The sequence below is a fragment of the Vicugna pacos genome, chromosome 11 (genome assembly GCF_048564905.1).
Source record: "Vicugna pacos chromosome 11, VicPac4, whole genome shotgun sequence".
Lineage (NCBI taxonomy): Eukaryota > Metazoa > Chordata > Mammalia > Artiodactyla > Camelidae > Vicugna > Vicugna pacos.
Genome location: NC_132997.1, coordinates 38,771,032 through 38,790,865, shown reverse-complemented (window position 1 = coordinate 38,790,865; position 19,834 = coordinate 38,771,032). Strand labels below are relative to the sequence as shown.

General features: G+C 35.4%; 1 protein-coding gene across 1 annotated transcript in view; it reads right to left on the bottom strand.

The window, feature by feature from the left end:
• Positions 1-18,203, bottom strand: part of PTPN20 (protein tyrosine phosphatase non-receptor type 20) — a 42,123-nt gene extending 23,920 nt beyond the window's left edge. Inside the window, 2 exon segments of the mRNA XM_072971165.1 lie at positions 10,631-10,794; positions 18,083-18,203. Of these exon segments, the coding sequence (XP_072827266.1) occupies positions 10,631-10,772 (142 nt within the window). The 5' untranslated portion in view covers positions 10,773-10,794; positions 18,083-18,203.
• Positions 18,204-19,834: the final 1,631 nt, after the last annotated feature.

Below are 19,834 nucleotides of genomic sequence, written 5' to 3'. Positions count from 1 at the left end.
GTTGCTTTAAAAGGAAATGTTAAACTCTCTGGAGATACTTTTTCCCTTGAACTTCAAGATTTTTCCTTTTTCATATTAAAAAAAAAAAAAAGAGCCAGTACAGAATATTTCCTTCTTAGGACCTACCCCTAAATGTATCATTTTATAAAGAAAAATAATAAAATAACAGCAACAAAAACATATAAGCAAAAAATATAAAGTTTCACAATTTATTCCTTGCCCCATGAAGAAATTATAGCTAGGATACTAATTAAAGAATCCTTCTTTTCAAAAACTTTCTTTACCAACTGCGAATTCAACATTTATTGAACATTTAGTATGTACTCGTCACTGCTCTAGATATCAAAATATAAAGATGAACCTGAAAATGGCCTCATCCTTAAGAAGTTAACAGAGCAGTTAGAGACGGACATGTAATCAATGGACAGAGATGTTCGTGTCAATGACAGCACGTGACTGTACCTGAAAGCACGGGAAGGAAAGGACCTGAACTGGCCCTTCCTGAGTCACGCGAAGTCTGTGTGTAGAAGGAAAGCAGAGCAGAGGTGAACAGGTATCACACCCGGCAGGACAACAGTAACAAAGGCACGGAGGCACACGTGTCCTCTCCAGGGGACAGTTCACAGCACGGCAGCGACAGCACAGAGCACATGACTTAGCCCAAAGGGAAACCGAAACTAACTAGGAAGGCCTTGTTTCATATACAAAAGGAACTGAGATGTACCCAGTCCTGCCCTATTAGAATATTTGTGGATAAAGCCTGAGAGTCTGTACTTTTTAAAAACTCTTCAGTAACTCTTAGGTAGCCAGCGTGGCACTATCAGTCTTTAAGTTAGTGTTGGCAACTACTGCCACAGGGACTGGGGAGCCAGTGAAGGTTTTAAGCTGTAGGATAATATGATCAGATTTTTACCTTTTACTCTTTCTGAAAACCAATTCTAAAATCAACCTGGAAAAAAAAATCTGCAGGAAGAAGTTTGTAAAAGAGTAATGAGGGAAGACTAGTCTTAATAGATAGTAAAATAAAATGTAGAGTGATGCTGATTTTAAAAGTTTGTACCAGTACCTAAATAAACAAATCAATGGAAAAAAATTAAAATATATGCAGAGCTTCAGTATATGATAAAAGTGGTATTTCACACCACCGAAGGGCAAGAGAACCTTCGGATATCTGATTAGCTACATAATGCTGGGTCCCAAACACTTTAAAAATTCAATTCTAGCTGGATCAAAGACTTACATATTGACAAAAATCATAAAAGCATTAGAAAAAAAGTATTATGTAACTGTTACAATCCTAGAGTGAAAGGGAAAATCCCACAGGACGCAGAAAACCCAGAAGCCCAAAAAGAAAAGACTGGCATGTCTGACCACAAAAATTAGCCATTTCTTTTTAATAAATGTGTGCACACATATGTAATACAAAAACAAACTGGAAAATTTTACCAAATAGAACACATACCAAAGGGTAATTTATTCATTACATAAAGAGTTATTAATTGATAAGAAAACAGGAAATTGAGCAAAGAATTAGAATTAAAAGCATATGGAAAGCTACTTGTTTGTTCTCAAATAAAGACATGCCAATTAGATCATCAATAAGAAATCATTTGTCATTTAAAAGATGAGCAAAGATCCAAAAATTTGATAACACAAAATACTGGTTGTCTTTCCAGGAATTTGTTCTAAAGAACATTCACACATACGCACATGCACGTGAAGAGGGGTGATTCTTACTCGTAATAGCAAAGACTAGAATAACCTAAAGGTCCATCGTAGGGGACTATTTAAAGAAAAGGCCTTTATTCATATAATTAACTACCATGCAATACTTATAATAAGATACAGCTATATGCACTGATAATACACTTGGAAATTACTTATGTGGAATTTTTTTAATAAAAAGAAAAGAAAGGGTGAAATAGTGAGTAAAGTACATGCCAATATTTCTGGAAGTTTATATGACAAACTTTATAGTGGAAAGGGGGCCTTGCGAGTCAGGGGAGAAAAAGAGAGAGACTTTGTTTTATAACCTTTTATGCTATTTGATTCTTTTACTATGTACACCTACTACTTTTAAAACAAATTTAATATTTAAAAATAAAAACAACCGACTCAATCTGAAAAAAAGAAAAAAAAAAGAGAAATCTTCTGGATGGTGACGCGGAAAAAGAAATCACATACAGACTTTTGTTAAGACCAAAATATTTACCATAAATTCCTGGATGATTTCAAATTCTGATGCTTGTCTCTCAAGCATTTTAAAATAATCCTTCATGGTTGAATTCTCATGAATACTGAATGTTAATGGTCTAACCAGATCAAATGAGCTAGCTCCATTTCAGAAATAATTTCCGTATCTAAGAAAGAGAAAATTTCACGTTTCTAAGTTATTATATATATAGATAGGTATCTATATATAATATATAATAATATTTATATAGATTTTATTTTTATTGTTGTTGTTGTTTTCTCTTAAGTAAAAACACAGCCACTTAAGAATTAATGGAAGTTTATTTTTCCTGAGGTGCATAGTCTATTACTTTTAAAGGAAGGATCCTTGTTTTAGGAAAATTATGACTGTGTACCATGAAATTACACAAACTCCACTGTTCTTGGAGAAAACTGTTAAGTGTTATAAATATAACAGATGAAGTAGACTGAGAAGTGTTCTGCTTTATAATGTGATTAAGTATATGTACTGACAACTATGCCAAGACAAACATATGTAAGACTTGGATGGGAAAGACACAACTTTTGTCCTCCCTGGGACCAAAGATTTGGAAGTCCCTGGAGTCTGAGGACGTGGAGAGTCTAACACACCTCTAAGTGTAAAACAGATCAAGCATGCACATGTGCACACAAACACACATCGCACACATACATACACATGCATACACACACACCCCTACCCCAAGGATTGAGAGGCTCTATGTGATGCAATTAATAACACTAAAATATGTATTATATATAAGTAATTATACATTATAATATTGTATATATTACAAATATATATATTGTATTATGTATGTAAATATATATTATATAGTTATACATTTATAACCAATAATAACAGAGGACAATACATTCTATTTGATAGTACATATGGGAATTTTATTTTAAATAATGATCTTTTAGGTCATGTTGATAGTCTAGATTCTAAATGTCTAAAAGTTTCCAGATCATGTACACTGGCCAAAATGCAATAAATCTAGTAAGTCAATATTAAAAGAATATTTTAAAGATAAGAATTTTGAGGTAGAATGCTCAAGCGAAATCTCTTTCCAAAGCCATATAATAAGAACAAAAATCAAGTAAATATCAGCAAAAAAATACACAAGAAGCAATTAAGAAAAAGAACAAGCATAAAAACAAGACAGAAGTTTCTAAGAATATGCACTACCCTAGGAAACTCATCTCATCTTGAAAGCCTACTATACTCGAAAGCTCCCTCTAGGGGTGGAAGTTAGGGACTATTGGTTGGGAAAGACAGTCACAGAAACCCTAAAATTGCTCACAGACTTAGGATGAGAAGAGGTCTAGGAAGCCCAAAAGAGGAGACAAAATTCTTACAAGAGCAGAAGTCATTTTAATCATCTTTGATACCCAGGAGAAACACCCATACAGCTTACCATCGTGTTCTAGCCTTGCTGGAAAAAAGCCCAGAGAAGGCAGAGAGGAAAGAAGAGAAAAGGCAGAATGACTACAATGGACAATGTAGCTGACCTCTGAAGCTGATTCTACCCTGATGGTTCGTTAAAGCCATTTCTAACCATTCCATGGTAATTCTCTTACCAATGAATAATTTAGTAATAGGGAGGTGATTTGGGTCAACTGGAAGCAAAGAGGTTATTCAAGGCTTGTAGGCAAGAGAAGCAAGCCTCTCTCTGACCTCTATCCCTTACCCATACGGAAACACAGAGGCAAAAGGTCCCAATTACCACATGCAGCCCTATTGTGGCCATAGAAGCAGTAAGCTGAGTATAGCAAATATGAAAAAGAATCATAAAGAACCTATGTTCTTGATGACATCACTGAGCAATTTATCATATTGAACCTGGAATTCTTCCTAAATCTGGACCTCCATTATTGTAGAAGATAGGTTTCTTATTTTTAACATCATTTTCCATTTGGTTTCTTTTGTTTGCAGCCTGGTCCAAGAATTTCAATCAAGGTGTTACAGGTCAGACTTCAGTTACAGATACTGGCAATAATTATATAATGGATTTTCACAGAAAGTCAGTTTACAGAAAGGGATTTTTATCTACCTATTTGGTGAAGACGAGGGGCTTCCCCTGTTATGATCCAAAACTAACACAGCAGAATGGTCTGTCAAGAAAACTGCAAGCTTTGCCACAGTGAAGAATCTGAGGGATCTGGACACCACTGCTGGCAACTGAGTGACACTACCTTAGCAACCATGGGGGAATTAGAAGTCACCACCACAGCTGCTGGCTCTAGGAATGTACCATCTTAGCTATACTGAGGCACCAGCAATGCCATGCCTTCTGTGGTATGTACCAGCAACATGGCTGCTTCTCTACACATTTAAGACTTGGCTAAGTATATATGACTGATCAAATTCACAATAGCTACCAGGATGTCTGGGAAATGTAATTTTTAGTTTTCTTCTGCCTGGATCACACAGGAAGGTACACTAAGAGGGAGGTGTGATCCATGTTGAGTAAACTGATCTATAATTTCTGTCACACAAAAATTCATCCACCCCTTTTGAGCTTTCTGCTTCTTTCCTCCTAATCTTCAGCACACTTGCCATTGTCCTCAAAAAAATCTAGCTCTCAAAGTGCAGCTTATAGTGGGAGATGACTAGACTCAAATCAAATGGAATGAGAGACAGAAGAATTCATTCATGCTCAGTCAGCAAAATCAAAGAGATGCAGATTTATATATGTTAGTGAACAAGATGGAAATATGAGTAATGCAATATGTCATGCAAAAATAATTGTTTTAATCCATTCTGAATGAAACATAACCTAAACTGTAAATCCATCATCTAACGGCAGAAGTAGTAAGAATGTGAATTATTTTAAATAAGAGCTCAAAATGAGATAAAACAACAGAATGAGGTGGGAAATAAATTTATAGACCTAAGAAAATTAATTAAAGGCCAAAAGTACATGATTATAAAACTCATAATTAAATCACCATAGAAAACAAAGTAGATAGGTGAAAATGAACTTGTTCATACGAAAAAGATGTGTATATAAACTAATGAAGAGAAGAGGCAAAAACAAAAGATAATGTATAAAAGGCCCTCATCAGAAGCTCAGGACAAATACTGGAGACAAGGTGAGGAACTCAAGAAACCCTCCCTTATGATGCAGGCTTGGAGAGGGGGGCAGCAGCTTTTGCAGGAAAGGCATGAAGCTTCACACAATCCCCCCCCCCCAAGGATCAAAAAAATAAGAAGTTGGGGAAAGGGTAGCAAACCATATTAGCCTCAAAGCACAGATTAAGACCCACTAACATTGGAGATACAGAGGGGAGGAAAGCATCTGGGGCTGAGACGATAATATATCCCCTTCCTGAAGGTACCTGAGAAGGCACTATCCCTAAGACCCAAGGACACTGCATCTGCCTAAGACTGAGGTTGAACAAGGACCACAGAGAATGCTACTCCTCCACAACGAGGTTAGCAAGCAACAGAATTTCAAATAAGAGCACTCTCTCACTGGGGAATGTACAAAATCATGGATAGAAAACTTCTCTGAACTGCAGGACTATCAGGAGACCTAAAGCAGAGGACAGAGTATACAATAAAGTAAACTCTCTGGCATGCCGTTTTCTATCCCAAGCGCAGGGAACCATACATGAATTTGAGGCTGGTGGTGCACTGAGAGTAATCACAGGAACATCAAAACCCAAACTGCTCAATTTCTGACTAAATTGACTCAACTCCTTACACTAAATGCTTACTAAAGAAAGAGGCATGTCCTTTCTTATTCACCTCAGTCTCTAGGACATGAGATATCCAGGTTTCAACAACAACAACAAAAAATTGTATGGCACACAAAGAAGCAAGAAAAAGAAAAAATAAATAAAACTGCCAAGAGACAAAGTAGTCAACAGAACCAGACAGATATACGATAAAAATGTTAAAACTTTTACCAGACATCAAATTTAAACTAAGCTTAATGCTGAGCTTTAGTGGAAAAAGTAGACAACATGCATGAACAAATTAGGCATTTCATCAGAGATATGGAAACCATAAGAACTGAGCAGAAATGCTAAAGATAAACAAATATTACAATAGAAAAAATAATGCCATCAATAGGCTTGATATAGGCAAGTGGGGAAAAAAATTCAGTGAACTTCAAAATAGGTCAATAGGCATTACCCAAGCTGAAAGAGAAAAGAGTGGCTGGGGAAGGGCACAGAAAAGTCCATCCAATAACTAAAGGCCATTATCAAGCAGACTAATATTCTTGTAACTGGAATTCCAAAATAGAAGAGAGAGAGAGAGGGAGAGAAAGTAGGGAGAGAGAGAGAAAGAGAAAGAGAGAGAGAGTTGGGAAAGAGAGAACTGGGCAGAAGAATTATTTGAAATGATAATGGTTGGGAATTTTCCAAAATGAATGAAGGACACCAAGTCTCAGATCCAAAAGCTCACCATTAACCATACAAGTCAGAAGATAACCCAGAATCCTATAACTAATAAAAAATATCTTTCAGAAAAAATGAAGCAGAAATAAACACTTTTACAAACAAAAACTGAGAGATTTCATTACCAGCAAATTTACACTACAAGAAATGTTCAAGGAAGCTCTTCAAGCAGAAAAAATGTATTACAGAATTAAAAAATTTGATCTATGCAAAGAAATGAAGAGTTCTAAAAATTCCATCAATGTAGTTGGATAAAATTTTTTTTTCTTAATTTTCACTTCTCTAGAGGATAACTGGCTATCTAAAACAAAAATAGTAAATATGTATTTTGTGATTATTGTTATGTAAAATTAAAATGTTTGACAACAATTGCACAAAAGATGGATGGGAGAAATTAAGATGACATTATTTTAAGGTCGTTACACCACACATGAACTGACATAGTGTTATGTGAAGATAGAAAAGAAAGACTATGAGAAATTAAAGACGTATATTGTAAATCCTAGGGTTTCCAAGAAAACATTTTGAAAAAGATATAAATAATAAGCAAAATGGGAAGATAAAAAGGAATCAGAGAATAACCCAAGAGAAGGAAGAAAAATAGGAAAAGGATTAAGAGTAGAAAGAATAAAAAGAAAATAATTAGCAAGAATGGGAGGAGCATATAGCTCAGTGGTAAAATGCATACCTAGCATGCATGAGGTCCTTGGGTTCAATCCCCAGTACCTCCATTAAAAATAAACAAATAAATATATACGTACAATAAATCTAATTACCTCCCCATCCCCAAAACAAAACAAAACAAAACAAACAAAAAAGAAAATAATGAGCAAGAGAGTAGAGTTAAATCTAAGATGGTAGATACAAATAAAAGCAGCCTAAATGCACCAATTAAAAGACAGAGATTGGAGATTTGATGAAAAAGCAAGGCCCAACCATACAATGCCCACAAGAAACCAATTTAAATACTATAACATAGGCAAGGTAAAGTTAAAGGGTGGAAAAATATTCACTATGGGAACACTAATCAAAAGAAAGTAACTGGGATTGCAAAATGTAGAAGAGATAAACAAGATTATACTGTATAGCACAGTGGAATATATACAAGATCTTATGGTAGCTCACAGAGAAAAAGAATGTGACAATGAATACATACATGTTCATGTATAACTGAAAAATTGTGATCTACACTGGAATTTGACACAACATTCTAAAATTATTATAAATCAATAAAAAATGTTAAAAAAATTAAATAAAATTAAAAAAAGAAAGTGAAGTGGCTTTATTAATATCAGAGAATATGTCAACAATAAAACAGACGCCAGACCAAGAACATTACCAGGGATAAAAAGCTCATTACTGGGGAGAAGGAAAGTGGAAGTAAGAGGATTTTCAAGGCTGTGAAACTACTGTTTGATACTATAATGGTGGATACATGTCATACATTTTGTCCAAACCCACAGAATGTACACCACCAACAGTAAACTATGGGCTTCAGGTGATGATGTGTCAACACAGTTTCACCCACCGTCACAAATTTACCCATCCAAGGAGGATATCAGTAATAAGGAAAGGCTATACATGTGTAGAGGCAGGGAGTATATAAGAAATCTCTGTACCTTCTGCTCAATTTTACTGTCAAACTAAACTTCCAAAAAAATCTATTTAAAAAAAATTGCCCAGGGGTCAATTCACAGAAAAGACATAACAATACTAAACGTATTTGTACCCAACAGAATCTCAAACTACATAAAGTAAAAACTAATTAGTACTGAAAGGAGAAACAGGAAAATTCACAATTACAATTGAAGACTTCAGTACTCTGAACTCAGGAATCAATGGAACAAGCACAGAGAAAATTGGTAGGGACACAAAAGGAATGAAAAAGAACTTAACCTAACTGACCTTTATAAAACACTCCCTCCAGGAAACTCTCTCCTTAGTAGACTTGTCAAAAACATAAGGCAGAGTTTGAACAGCATAGAGAGGGGAAGCTGCATCACTGGCAAAGCCCCACCACCTAGATCCAGGGATAGAGGACCTGTCAGGCTGACACTGGGCTACGATGACAAGCAACTGAGGGCAAGGGTAGGGAGATGACTCCTTCTGAGGCACAGGCATACAGGGAGGGTCTAAAGCTAAGAATGGAATAGAAATGGGAAGAGAAATTCTGGAATATTCCAGTTACTACTCTAAGTACAAGTTAAATCTTGAGGAATTTTAAGTCAATAGTTAACCATGGTTTCAAAATCCAGCTCATGCCCTAAACACGCTGAGTCAGTGACCAAATGACCCAGCAGAGGAACAGACATGACTATTTCCAGGCATAAATTCTATTTACCTCAGTCTCTACTTTTCTACACCTAACACCAACACTTTCAAAATTTCTGAGACACACAAAGCAGCAGCAGCAACAGAAACAAAAATCACTGTCAAAAAAAAAGTAATCAACAGAAAAAAAAACTCAGAAATGAGAATTATCAGAGAGGGAATTTGAAATAACTATAGTTAATGTGTTTAAGTCTTTGTGGGATAGGTGGACAAAATGCATGAACACATATGGTATCTGACTAGAGATGAAAACTGTAAGATAAAGTCAAATGGAAGTGTTAACAATAAAAAAAAAAAGACTGTAAAAGAGCTAAAGAATGCCTTCAATAAACTCATTAGTAAAGTCAACACAAGGGAGGAAAGAGTAAGTAAGCTTGAAGGTGGGTTGATAAAAATTACCTAAACAGAAACACAAAGAGAAAAAAAGTAAAAAGCATATTGGTACAGCTTCTTTGGAAAAGAAAACAGTTTGTCATTTATACACTTATGACTCACAAATTCCACTCTTAGACTAAAGAAATGGAAACAGGTTTACACAAAACCAGTATGTGAATGTTCGCAGTGCTTTTATCCATAATTGCTACATCTGGCAACAACCCAAATGTCCTTCAGCTGGTTAATGGATAAACAAATTGATGTAGCCATTTATTTTTTAATTCAACAAAAATTAAAAAGTAAATAAGTAAATGCAATGGTGTGGATGAATATCAATAACTTGACACTGAGTGAAAGAACTTGGACTCGAAATGCAATGTATTTGTGATTCCATCTATATGAATGAGACTTCAAAAAATACAACAGTAAAGAGAATGAAAACAGATTCCTGGTTGCAGGTGTTGGTGGTGGGGTTAGGGGTTGACTACAAAAGAGCACAAGAGAAATTTGAGGGGTGAAGGAAATGTACTATATCTAGATCATGGTGGTAGACCTTCGTCTAACTTTATAGAACTGTATGCTAACCTGGTAAATTTTGTCATATATAATTTTCAAAGTATTTTCTTGTAAACTATTTTTGTGTGAGACTGGTACTTTAATAACCATATAGTATAATATTGCCTTAATTAGGTTTGACATTCCTCAAACTAAAAAGTCATTAGAGAAGATGATTCTGCCACTTGATGAGAGGCTGACAGGTGATCTGTAAGATCTTCTCTAAAGGTTTCTGAGATACGTTGTGATTCTTCAACCTCATACACTGTAATTATGTATTTTTTCTCCATGGTTATATTTATATCATATACAACTATAAATAACATATTCATAGAAAAAATTTTGAATACTTTTCAGTATTATGATTTATCCTATTATACATACCTGTATTTTCTTTTTCCCACATGTGATAATATATCATCCAAAAAAAGTCATTATTTTATTTAGAAAGTATATAGTGTACAACAAATTAAAATTAAGAAAATGAGGAAGCAGGTCACATCCAAGTCTAAACACATTGCTAATCCCTAGTTTCAGAAATACAAATAGCTCATTTTATTAAATTGATATGTTTGCTATACTAAAATATTTAAGGATGGAGTGGAAATGTGCCCTTTATGAATGTGAGGTGTGGAGCATTTTCTTCATTTTTAAAGGAAAACCCTAGAGAACCACGTTTTCCTCATTTGAAAAAGTTTTTCCTAGCTCTTTCCTGCATTTATATTAGAAACTTCTTTGCACATACCTCTGAAATAAAGCTTCTTCAAGAATCTGCCAGTAAAAGGGGATGAGGTCAGACCCTGAGACGTAGGGGAGTCAGTCTGGGAAGGCCCTGCGAGCCCCTCCTCACTGCTGGACTTGTCTTTTAGGAAGGAGCCACTGGTCATCAACAAGCTGGGGTCACTGTCACTAGAACAGAAATTTGTATTTATATTTAAATTTATATTTCAGAGAATGTATATATTTAAGAAAGAATCTCTTATAATCCATATTAGTTATTCAACTGACATTCACTGCTATTTCAGTCCAGCTACCCACTTCCATTGTCAGCCCCTGGAACTGGCCCACTTTCAGAGAGAATTCCTAAATCTCAACGTCTGATCACAAACTCCATCCATCTCCTCTCGCTCTCACCTGGCTTGCCAACTAGTCAACTTTGGATCGATCCACCTATTCACCTTTTTTCCTCCTTTAACCAGGCTGTGGTAGAAGAAAAGTACTGTGGTCACTGAGGTTTGTAGTGTCAGCAGAGAGCCATCTGGAAAACACCAGTATGTCTCTATCCTGTTTCCTCTTTCATTCCTAATTTTCAAACTACCACTGTCATGTAGTTTCCATCTTAATTCTCTGCTTTAGGAAAAATGTAGCCCCTTCTATAAAATCTAAGCCAGAAAGCAAGAACTCTTTCAACTTACTTTCTTTTAAAATGTAACTTGGAAGGATCAGCATTCTTCATTACTCCTTACCTTCTCCATGTTCAGAATTAATCCTTCTGTGTTCTCAGCTCTTATGCTTTCTGTCTCCTCTGAGACATTTTTCTACAATGATCTTTCCTTATATATATAGATATATACAAAATTAATCTCTGTCTACAAATTCTTCCATTTTATAAGAATACTTGATTCTCTCTCACCTTAAAAACAAACCCTTTAGTCTTTCTTCTCCATCTAACTACTGCTCCATACGCTCCAACAGATTTCTCAAATACTAGCCCACGTTCACTTTCTGTTTCCTTTCCAACTTCTCACTATTCAATTTTACTCACTTATGCTACCTGCTTGGCTGTCTTCGCATTTTCATTTGCAACCCCACTTAGCAAAAGCCTCCTAATTTGATTTCTGAATCTAATCTCCAATATCTAGAGAAAATTCTCCCTAAAACTCAAATTTAATTGTTACACCTGCCCATCAACCTCAGGGTAAACCCAGGCTCCTTACTGGACTCATAAATTGAGGATGCTGGTAATGTGGCCCCTGCCTGCTTTTCATCCTCGTCTCTACTCACTTCCTTTATGCACTTTCTGCCTCAGCCTTAGCAAAGTAACAGCCTTTTCCTTTTGCTTCTGCAGGTAATTTCAGGCTTCTTACTCCTTTCTCCGTCTCAATTTTTCTTGGATTACTGTCAACATCTACCTGTTCTCCATTTCCTGCCAGCTCTCTTTCACCTTGCTACCAGCATTCCTCCTTCTAGATGGATAGATGATAGACAGATGACTGATAGGTAGTCAGATGCATGAATAAAACAAAAGACTTGTCTGCGCTTCATTTTCATTCTAACAGACTGAATAAAATATGTACTCCTTGGTTCCACGCATACTGAGTTCCATCATACTCTGGCCCACATTGTATTTTCTGTTCTACGTCTCATCTTCTCAAGCTTCCCTGAACTCCAATTCACACACACCCTACAATTCTTGACACATAACATTACTCACCATGAATTAGGTATTTTCACAGCTCCTTACCTTTACTCAAACTTCTTCCCCCAGCTTGAAATTTTCTTCTGTCCCTTTTTACCTGCTGAATTTCTAATTATTTGAGATACTAAATCCAACCAAAGTACTCTCTCCTTGCATAGTTCTCTGTCTCCTGTACCCACAATCCTTGGACCTTGATTCTATAATAATATTTACTACACTGCATTTAAATTTGTCTTTTACATGTCTGTTTCCCCAGCTAAACCGTAAACTAAAGGACAGGAACTATGTACTATTTTATATTTGTATATAGTGCTTAGAAAATAATTAGCACCTACTAATTAGCATATATTAGCAGCACATAATATTATCTCAAATGCCTTTTGAATTAGTATTATTTGTTCATTTAACTTCTGGAAATTGTTTACACAAGATGTACACTATACGCGTTACTATTTCAGTTACTGTAGCCAGTACTTTTAAATCTCTAAGAAAATATGGCTCAATAAAATGTTTTCTTACTTGATACATTTTTGGATTTGAACATTTTATAAGCATGAAAAGTTGCTGTTCCTTTTGTTTTTCTAATGGAAATTTACTTTTCTCCTGGTTCTTTACATTTTTTTCATATATAGTACCAAGAGTTCACCATGCTAATAGTCCTGTTTCTAGCATGTTATTTTCTTTCTAGAAACAGATATAATTTCTCATAAAATTAAGTTGGGCTTTGAGCTTTACTTTAAGTACACTGCTCCCTCCAAGAGCTCCAAAGACTTTATTTACAAAGGCTTTGGAACTAGGTAATTCTTGAGATGATAGAGAAATTTAATTCTTTAGGAATATCTTTCTCTTGAATTAATACCATACTTATTAGATCATAAATACATCCTATTTCTAGACAAATCAGGTTGTACTTACTACAAAGAACTGTATTTTTAAAACTTATCAAACATTTGAGGGCCATTATTCACTGTCTCCACTCAAGAGAGCTAGCTATGCATATGAATAAGCAGAAAACTCACTAAATAAGCATATTAGTTATACCATTCTGTGTCCTCTTTAAAATGATCCTCAAAATCATCATTTTGTTGGAAATCCCAAAGAAAGACTTTTACCTTCTCTGAGTTAACTTCACTTTCCAAAACTACAGGCATAAGAAAGGAAAAAATTATGGCTATAATTTTAGGAATACATAGTTTAAAAGAAAATGTTTCCTATAGCTTCCTAAGAAGAACAATAAGGTCTTCAATTATAGAATTAAAACCACAATCACAGTGTGATTTCTACTCCTAGAAAATCACTTGAAATGTACATCTGCCTATTAAATATTTTCCAGTCCATCAAAAGCATTGAGTACTATGCACATATAAATGATTTCTATTGAATCACCCAAGTTATTTTCTAAAAGTTCATAAAAATAAGCCTCATTTTTCTTAAAAAAAAACAAAAACTGCAGCCCAGAGGAGATTCTTATAACAAGTGCTATCACATTTAGTTTACTATTTGTATAAAATTCCTAGTACTATATTTATCTTTATTTTAGCACGTGTATAATCTAATCCAGTAACTTTAAGTACGTCTGTGCCACAAGAATTTGTACTGCCCGATGGACTTCATTAATTAGTCCGTTTTGTTGCCTTTGCGGCCTCCTGTACAGCACCTGGCCCGCTGGTAAACAAAATTGAATATAATTAAAGGGAAAAATAATACTAAAATAAAGATGCAGTAACCAATTTCTGCTTCAATTAATACATTCATTTGACAGTTCTTTTCTGGGGGCCTCGTACGTGCAGATATAGTTCTAAGTGCTATGGATAAAACACTAAACAAGAGAGGCATGTGTTCTCTCCTTGTGGAGCATGTATATTCTCATGGGGAGAGAGAAAATACACAAACAAGTAAAAATTACAGCTGGTGACAAGCGTTAATGCCATAACAGAATTTGATGATACCTAATCGCCACGTACCTAAAAGACAGAAGGAAAGATTAGTCAAAGAGACAGGAGAGCATCCTGAGCAAAAGGAGCAGCAGGTCCAAAGTCCACCTGGCCTGCCATGGTCTGGCGTCGGCCTAATCTCCCTCCCTCATCTCCCGCTTCTCTATTTCTCATGCAGCATCTCCAGCCATCCACTATGTTATGTCTTTTCATCTTTTTTCAAGTGTCTTCTGATTCTTATTTTGTGAAATTTATAAACCCTTTCCTCTCTTGTGAGTGTGTGTGTATGTGTATGTGTTTTGCTTAATTCCATGAAACTTCCTAGACCTGAATACATCTTATGGGCATATATACAGCCGTCATTCCAGAACACGGACCCGAGCACAATCAGTTTTAAAAACAAGCATATTAATGGAAAGATGTAAACAACTACCTCGTATCCTATCAAGCACATACGTAAAACATATAACTTATTATGTTTTTAGCCTAAATGAATAAGCACTGCCTAAAATATAAAATTAACTTACATTTTAGCAATAACTTGACCATTTTAGAAAATATTAAATTCCAGTGGATTAGGTAATTGCCATTTTGAATAATACATAAAACAAATTTTTAAAAAGTCCTTCCTTATAAAGGTAAAAAATATGTCAATTCTCATATAACTCTTTTAAGCTTCACTTTAAATATTTGGGGATTTCACTGACCTAGAATCAACTGCAGTGTAAAGTGTACCTTGCCCGTTCTGCTCAACCACCAACACGATCTTCATTCAATGGACATTCACAAGATCCAACAGACCACACCTGGCACCAGGGGAGCTTTGCAGAAGGACACAGGAAAGGAGCGACACCTGTCAGCAGAACAGCCTCAGGCTTGCCCTCTGACAGCATTCTAGTGTCACCTCAAGTGAAGGCAGTGAAATGACATGGGTGGGTCCCTGAGGCACCCTGACTTAGAAGTCTCAAGCTACACGAAAAGTATCTCTTGTAACAACCCAAGAGCCTAACCCCCGGAGATTGCAGCAAGGAGGTTCCTACATGCATTCTATCTGTACTTTCAACAAGACATTTAAAGTCCTAGTCATAACCCTTCCAGCCCAGGAGTCAGTTTTACCATAATCAGTGCTGCCTGATAACAGCTGACAGCCCGTCTTTTCAGGTTTCTAGAGAAACAGGGTGCTAGGGGGCCAACATAAGGTCATGTTCTCATTTCTTCTCTGACTTACAGGTTTAGAAGTATGTGTCTTTAAATTCCAAATGTATGTTTCATCTTTCTGTGGCTGACTTCTAACTGAATTTCTTTGTATCAGAGACCACAGTCAATACTACAAAAATTATTTGACATTTATTATGATATATTTTGATTTGGTACATGGTAAATTTTTATAAGTGGTCCATGTATGTTTAAAAAAATTATGTGCTCTCTAATTTTTGGATGCATGTTCTGTATATGTTCATTATATCTAGCTTGCTAATTCACTTTTTAAAATAATTTCTATGCTCTTAACTAACTGTCTAATATATCAATAAAAGAGATACTTTAAAATGGCATACTATCATAGTGAATTTATCAATTACTCTCTGTAATTCTGATTTACATATTCTGAAGCTAGTGTTAGGTGCTTCTATAAACTTAGAATTTTATATCTTCCTTGTGAGCCAGCAAACCTTTTAGTATTATACAGTGACTTAATACCTAATGGTTTGCTTTTAAGTCTCTTCTTTCTGATATCTCTATAGCTATACCAGCTCTTTTTTTTGTTAGTGTTCCTCTGTGTATTTTAATTTTTCTACTTTAAAATATCAAGAGAAAATACTCCCCAAAGATTTATTCTCATCAACCTATGTGGATAACCACTAAAATAAGTGAGATGAGCTCTACAGAGTTGACCTAGTCCTGAAAAATAGTTTATCAACACTACTAGGTAAAGCTAATCTCTAAAAATTAATTTCAGGTAATTAAAGTAGGAATGTGGAGACTGTGAATGAAATGGCCCAGAGGAAAAGAAAGGGGTAATGCTATCATATCAACACAATCCCTCCCAGCTCCAACAAGACACGTTAAAAAGCCATCTGCACACAACTCATCTACTAAGAAAAAGTGACACCACCTGAATGAGAAGTCCTAGCATAATTTAAACCTGAGAGGTACTTAAAGTCACGCTTCAGAATCAACTTTATTGTATTTATCAAAGAAACAAACTGTTCTAGATAGCTGTAATTCAAATAAGGCTCACTTAGGACCGTCACATGTCTCTGATTGAATGAAATCTGATCTGGCTAATGATGCCAAGAAGGCACAAGGAGAAATATTCTAAATTATCAAGAAACCAGGTCTTTTTGGAGAGTGCTCACTGAATCCAATTATGTCAAAGAAAGGGCTGGATTAATTTTTCCAAGGAGCCTAAGTTAACTTTTCTGCACTGTGTATGCCAAAGATTCATGAGGACAGAGGGAAAGCAGCAATACTGAGAGGTAAGAGCCTGGTTTCTAGTCTTTCTCTGCGACTGGAGAGCTGTATGATCACAGGGAAATCATTTCAGCTTTCTGGGACTTAGTTTCTTCACCTCTAAAATGAGCACTGGAACAAAAATTTATTGATCTATCTTCTAAATCTAAACATCTACATACAAGTCTATGAAGTCAAGACAGTTCCCAGGGACAGCATCGTACTGAGAGGGCATCAAGTGGCCATTACATCAAATTAATTGTTTCACGAAATGTAAGCAAAGCAAGTTCTAATAAAACCGGCTGATTTTCACAACATACTCTAAAAGCCACCCAGAAATGTTCTAAAATACTCTTTTCTAAAAGTAAACTTTAAAGCATATCAAATCTCATCCTAGAAAAATCAAGCCATAAAATACAGGGGAAAAAACCCAAACCATAAAATACAGTCAGTTCTAGAAGGGTGTCAAGTATGGCTGTATAAAGGATCTACTCAAGACACTCTATGAAGTTGTCCACTTTCAAATACCTGTCCTTCAAGTAGGAAATCATTCTGATCATAGAAAAGTATCAACAGTGGGGCTGAGAGCCCAGAATTACACTAAAAGAGCCTGCCAGCCAGAGATGTGATGGTGGCCTTGATGTGGCCACCTTACATGTCACAGAGGAATGGACAGACTCCGACATGAGAGAACAGCCAGGCTACAATGTTGTTTTCTGAAGGAGCAGCACAGCACGGCTGCAGCCCTGGGTGGGGGTGGTGGCCAGACTGGGAAAGTGGGGGAAGCAGTGCTTGTTCTTGGTACTGATTTTTATCTCTATGAATGCTGGAACCTACAGGAAGTGAGTATGAGGACAGTAACATGATGGAAGCCCCAAAGCTCCAACAGATTGGAGAGGAAAAAAAAGCAAGGCACCCACGAGATGAAAACGTATTTCTCTTTTTGTGCTCTAACCCTGGGAGTATCTCCACAAGAAAGGTAATGTGTCAAGGGGAGGGCTTTGCCCCAGATTTACTCACAGCCGTCTACTATTCCATAGTTCAGAGCCACTGCACCATGCTATCTCTCTCAGTTAAAAATTCCATCATCAATATATCCAAGGTGCTTCAAATTTTACGTGAAATTTATTTTGCACCTGCTAGTAGCACAAAGTGAAATAGATGCTAAAATAAGTAAAATTTCCAAAATAGCATTGAAAGGGGTTTTCTTCCATTGCAAAAAGTTCCACTCTTCCAAATCCCTATTTTGATCACCTTCAATATCAGAGTGACACAGAATTGAGAAATCATTGTGGTAAGGAGAACAAAACAGCTGCCTATAACTTAGAGAGCTTAGTCAGTAATTTAGGCACCAGCCAGAGTCAGTTAGCAAAGATCCCTCTTCTAGTTTTACCTCAGAGCTCAGTGATTGAGGTGTCGTGGCCTGACTTGATGAAGGCAAGTCTTCCCTGATCTGATGAAAGCAAAGATGGATCCAGGTTTTTCATATCAGAGTCCTCTCCCTTCTGATCTTTTCCTGAATAAAGAAAAGGAAAGAACTGATCAAATGCAAAGGCCTACAGAGAAGGAAAGGTTGAGCCTTAGAAAGAAAAGCCAAGCTAACTGAGAGGAATTGTCACCTGCTTTTCCTGTTCTAGACTTATCTCATCTCTGTCTCCTACACTAATCACTTTTCTCCCTGCTTTGAAAAAGTAACAGCGCAAACAAGATCCTTCTTCTAGGGTTATCCTCAGAAAGCTGATTTTTGAGCAGTCCCTTTGTTCCTACTTCAGTATTATTCAACAAAGCACTCTTCAGATAAATTCCAAATACATACCACCTACAGAACCTATGCATTGGGATCTACAGAATGCAAATCTGGGTTTCAGAGTCTACTTCTTGGATAAAAACAGTGTGTTATATAAGTCTCATTTTAATGTCTTGTATTGTTAATAAATAAATTAGCAATATGTTAATGTACATAGAAAGTTGTTTTATTGAAGAATGTAATACAAATGATCCTTAGGAAACTCATAGCTGGTTTTATTATAGGATTTTTCTAATTACTCTATTAATTTCACTACACAGAATCTTCCATATGGAAGCCAAGGGAGATACTTTTCTCTGATCTTAGAATTAAACAGTGTACTGTTTCTTATGTCATGGCAGTCTTAAATATTATGATTTAGAAATCTATAACATATCATATTAAAAAATCAACAATAAAAAGTATAGTAAAAATATAAACAAGTACTTTGGAAACTAAAAAGTGTATTTCTGAATGAGTCAAAAGGAAATCAAATAGAAATTATGAACTATTATAACACATGAATTAATTTTATAAGTACATATAAGAAATATCAATGAAAGGACAATATATCAAAACTAATGTGAAGTAGCTAAAGGGGAAATGCATAGTTTTAAAAACATTTATAAAAAAGACAGAAAAAAATGACAAAAATGAGTTTTATATTCAATCATAAAGGCCAAGAATGACTGAGGAAATCCCCCAAAACAGAAAGGAAGAAATCATAAAAAAAAATGGCAAATAGAAACTAAGCTGAAATAATAGAATAATCAACAAATCGAAGACTGATTCTTAGAAATCAAATACTTAAACATACACACATCTCTTTCACTACTCAGTAACATCAAAAATGAAAAAAGGCACAACCACAAGTCCAACTATCATTTTAAGAACTAATAAGCAAATCCTATGAGAGCCTTTAGACAAATTTGATGAAGTAGAAACTTTTTATAAAGAATTATAAATTATCAGAATCTACTCAAGAATATATAAGCCTGAATAGTATAATAATCATTCAAAAAGTTAAATCAATAATTAAAAGTCTCACACTCAGGAGGAAAAAGGCATCTGGACCCAAACAGATTTCCAGGTGAGATTTTATTAGACTTTCAATGAACAAAAATCTCTTTCTTATGCAAACAGTTACAGAGAATTTTTTTAAAGTAAAGATACTTAACTCATATTAAAAGGTTGGTAAATCCTGACATGAAAACAAAATATGTAAAATACAAGTAAGAAAAATTGTAAGCCAAACTCAAAAATGAACACAGATGCAAAAGTTCTAAATAAAATATTACCAAATGGTACAGTGAAAAAAATGCACAGACTAAGATTTATCTCAAAAATTCAAAGTATCCT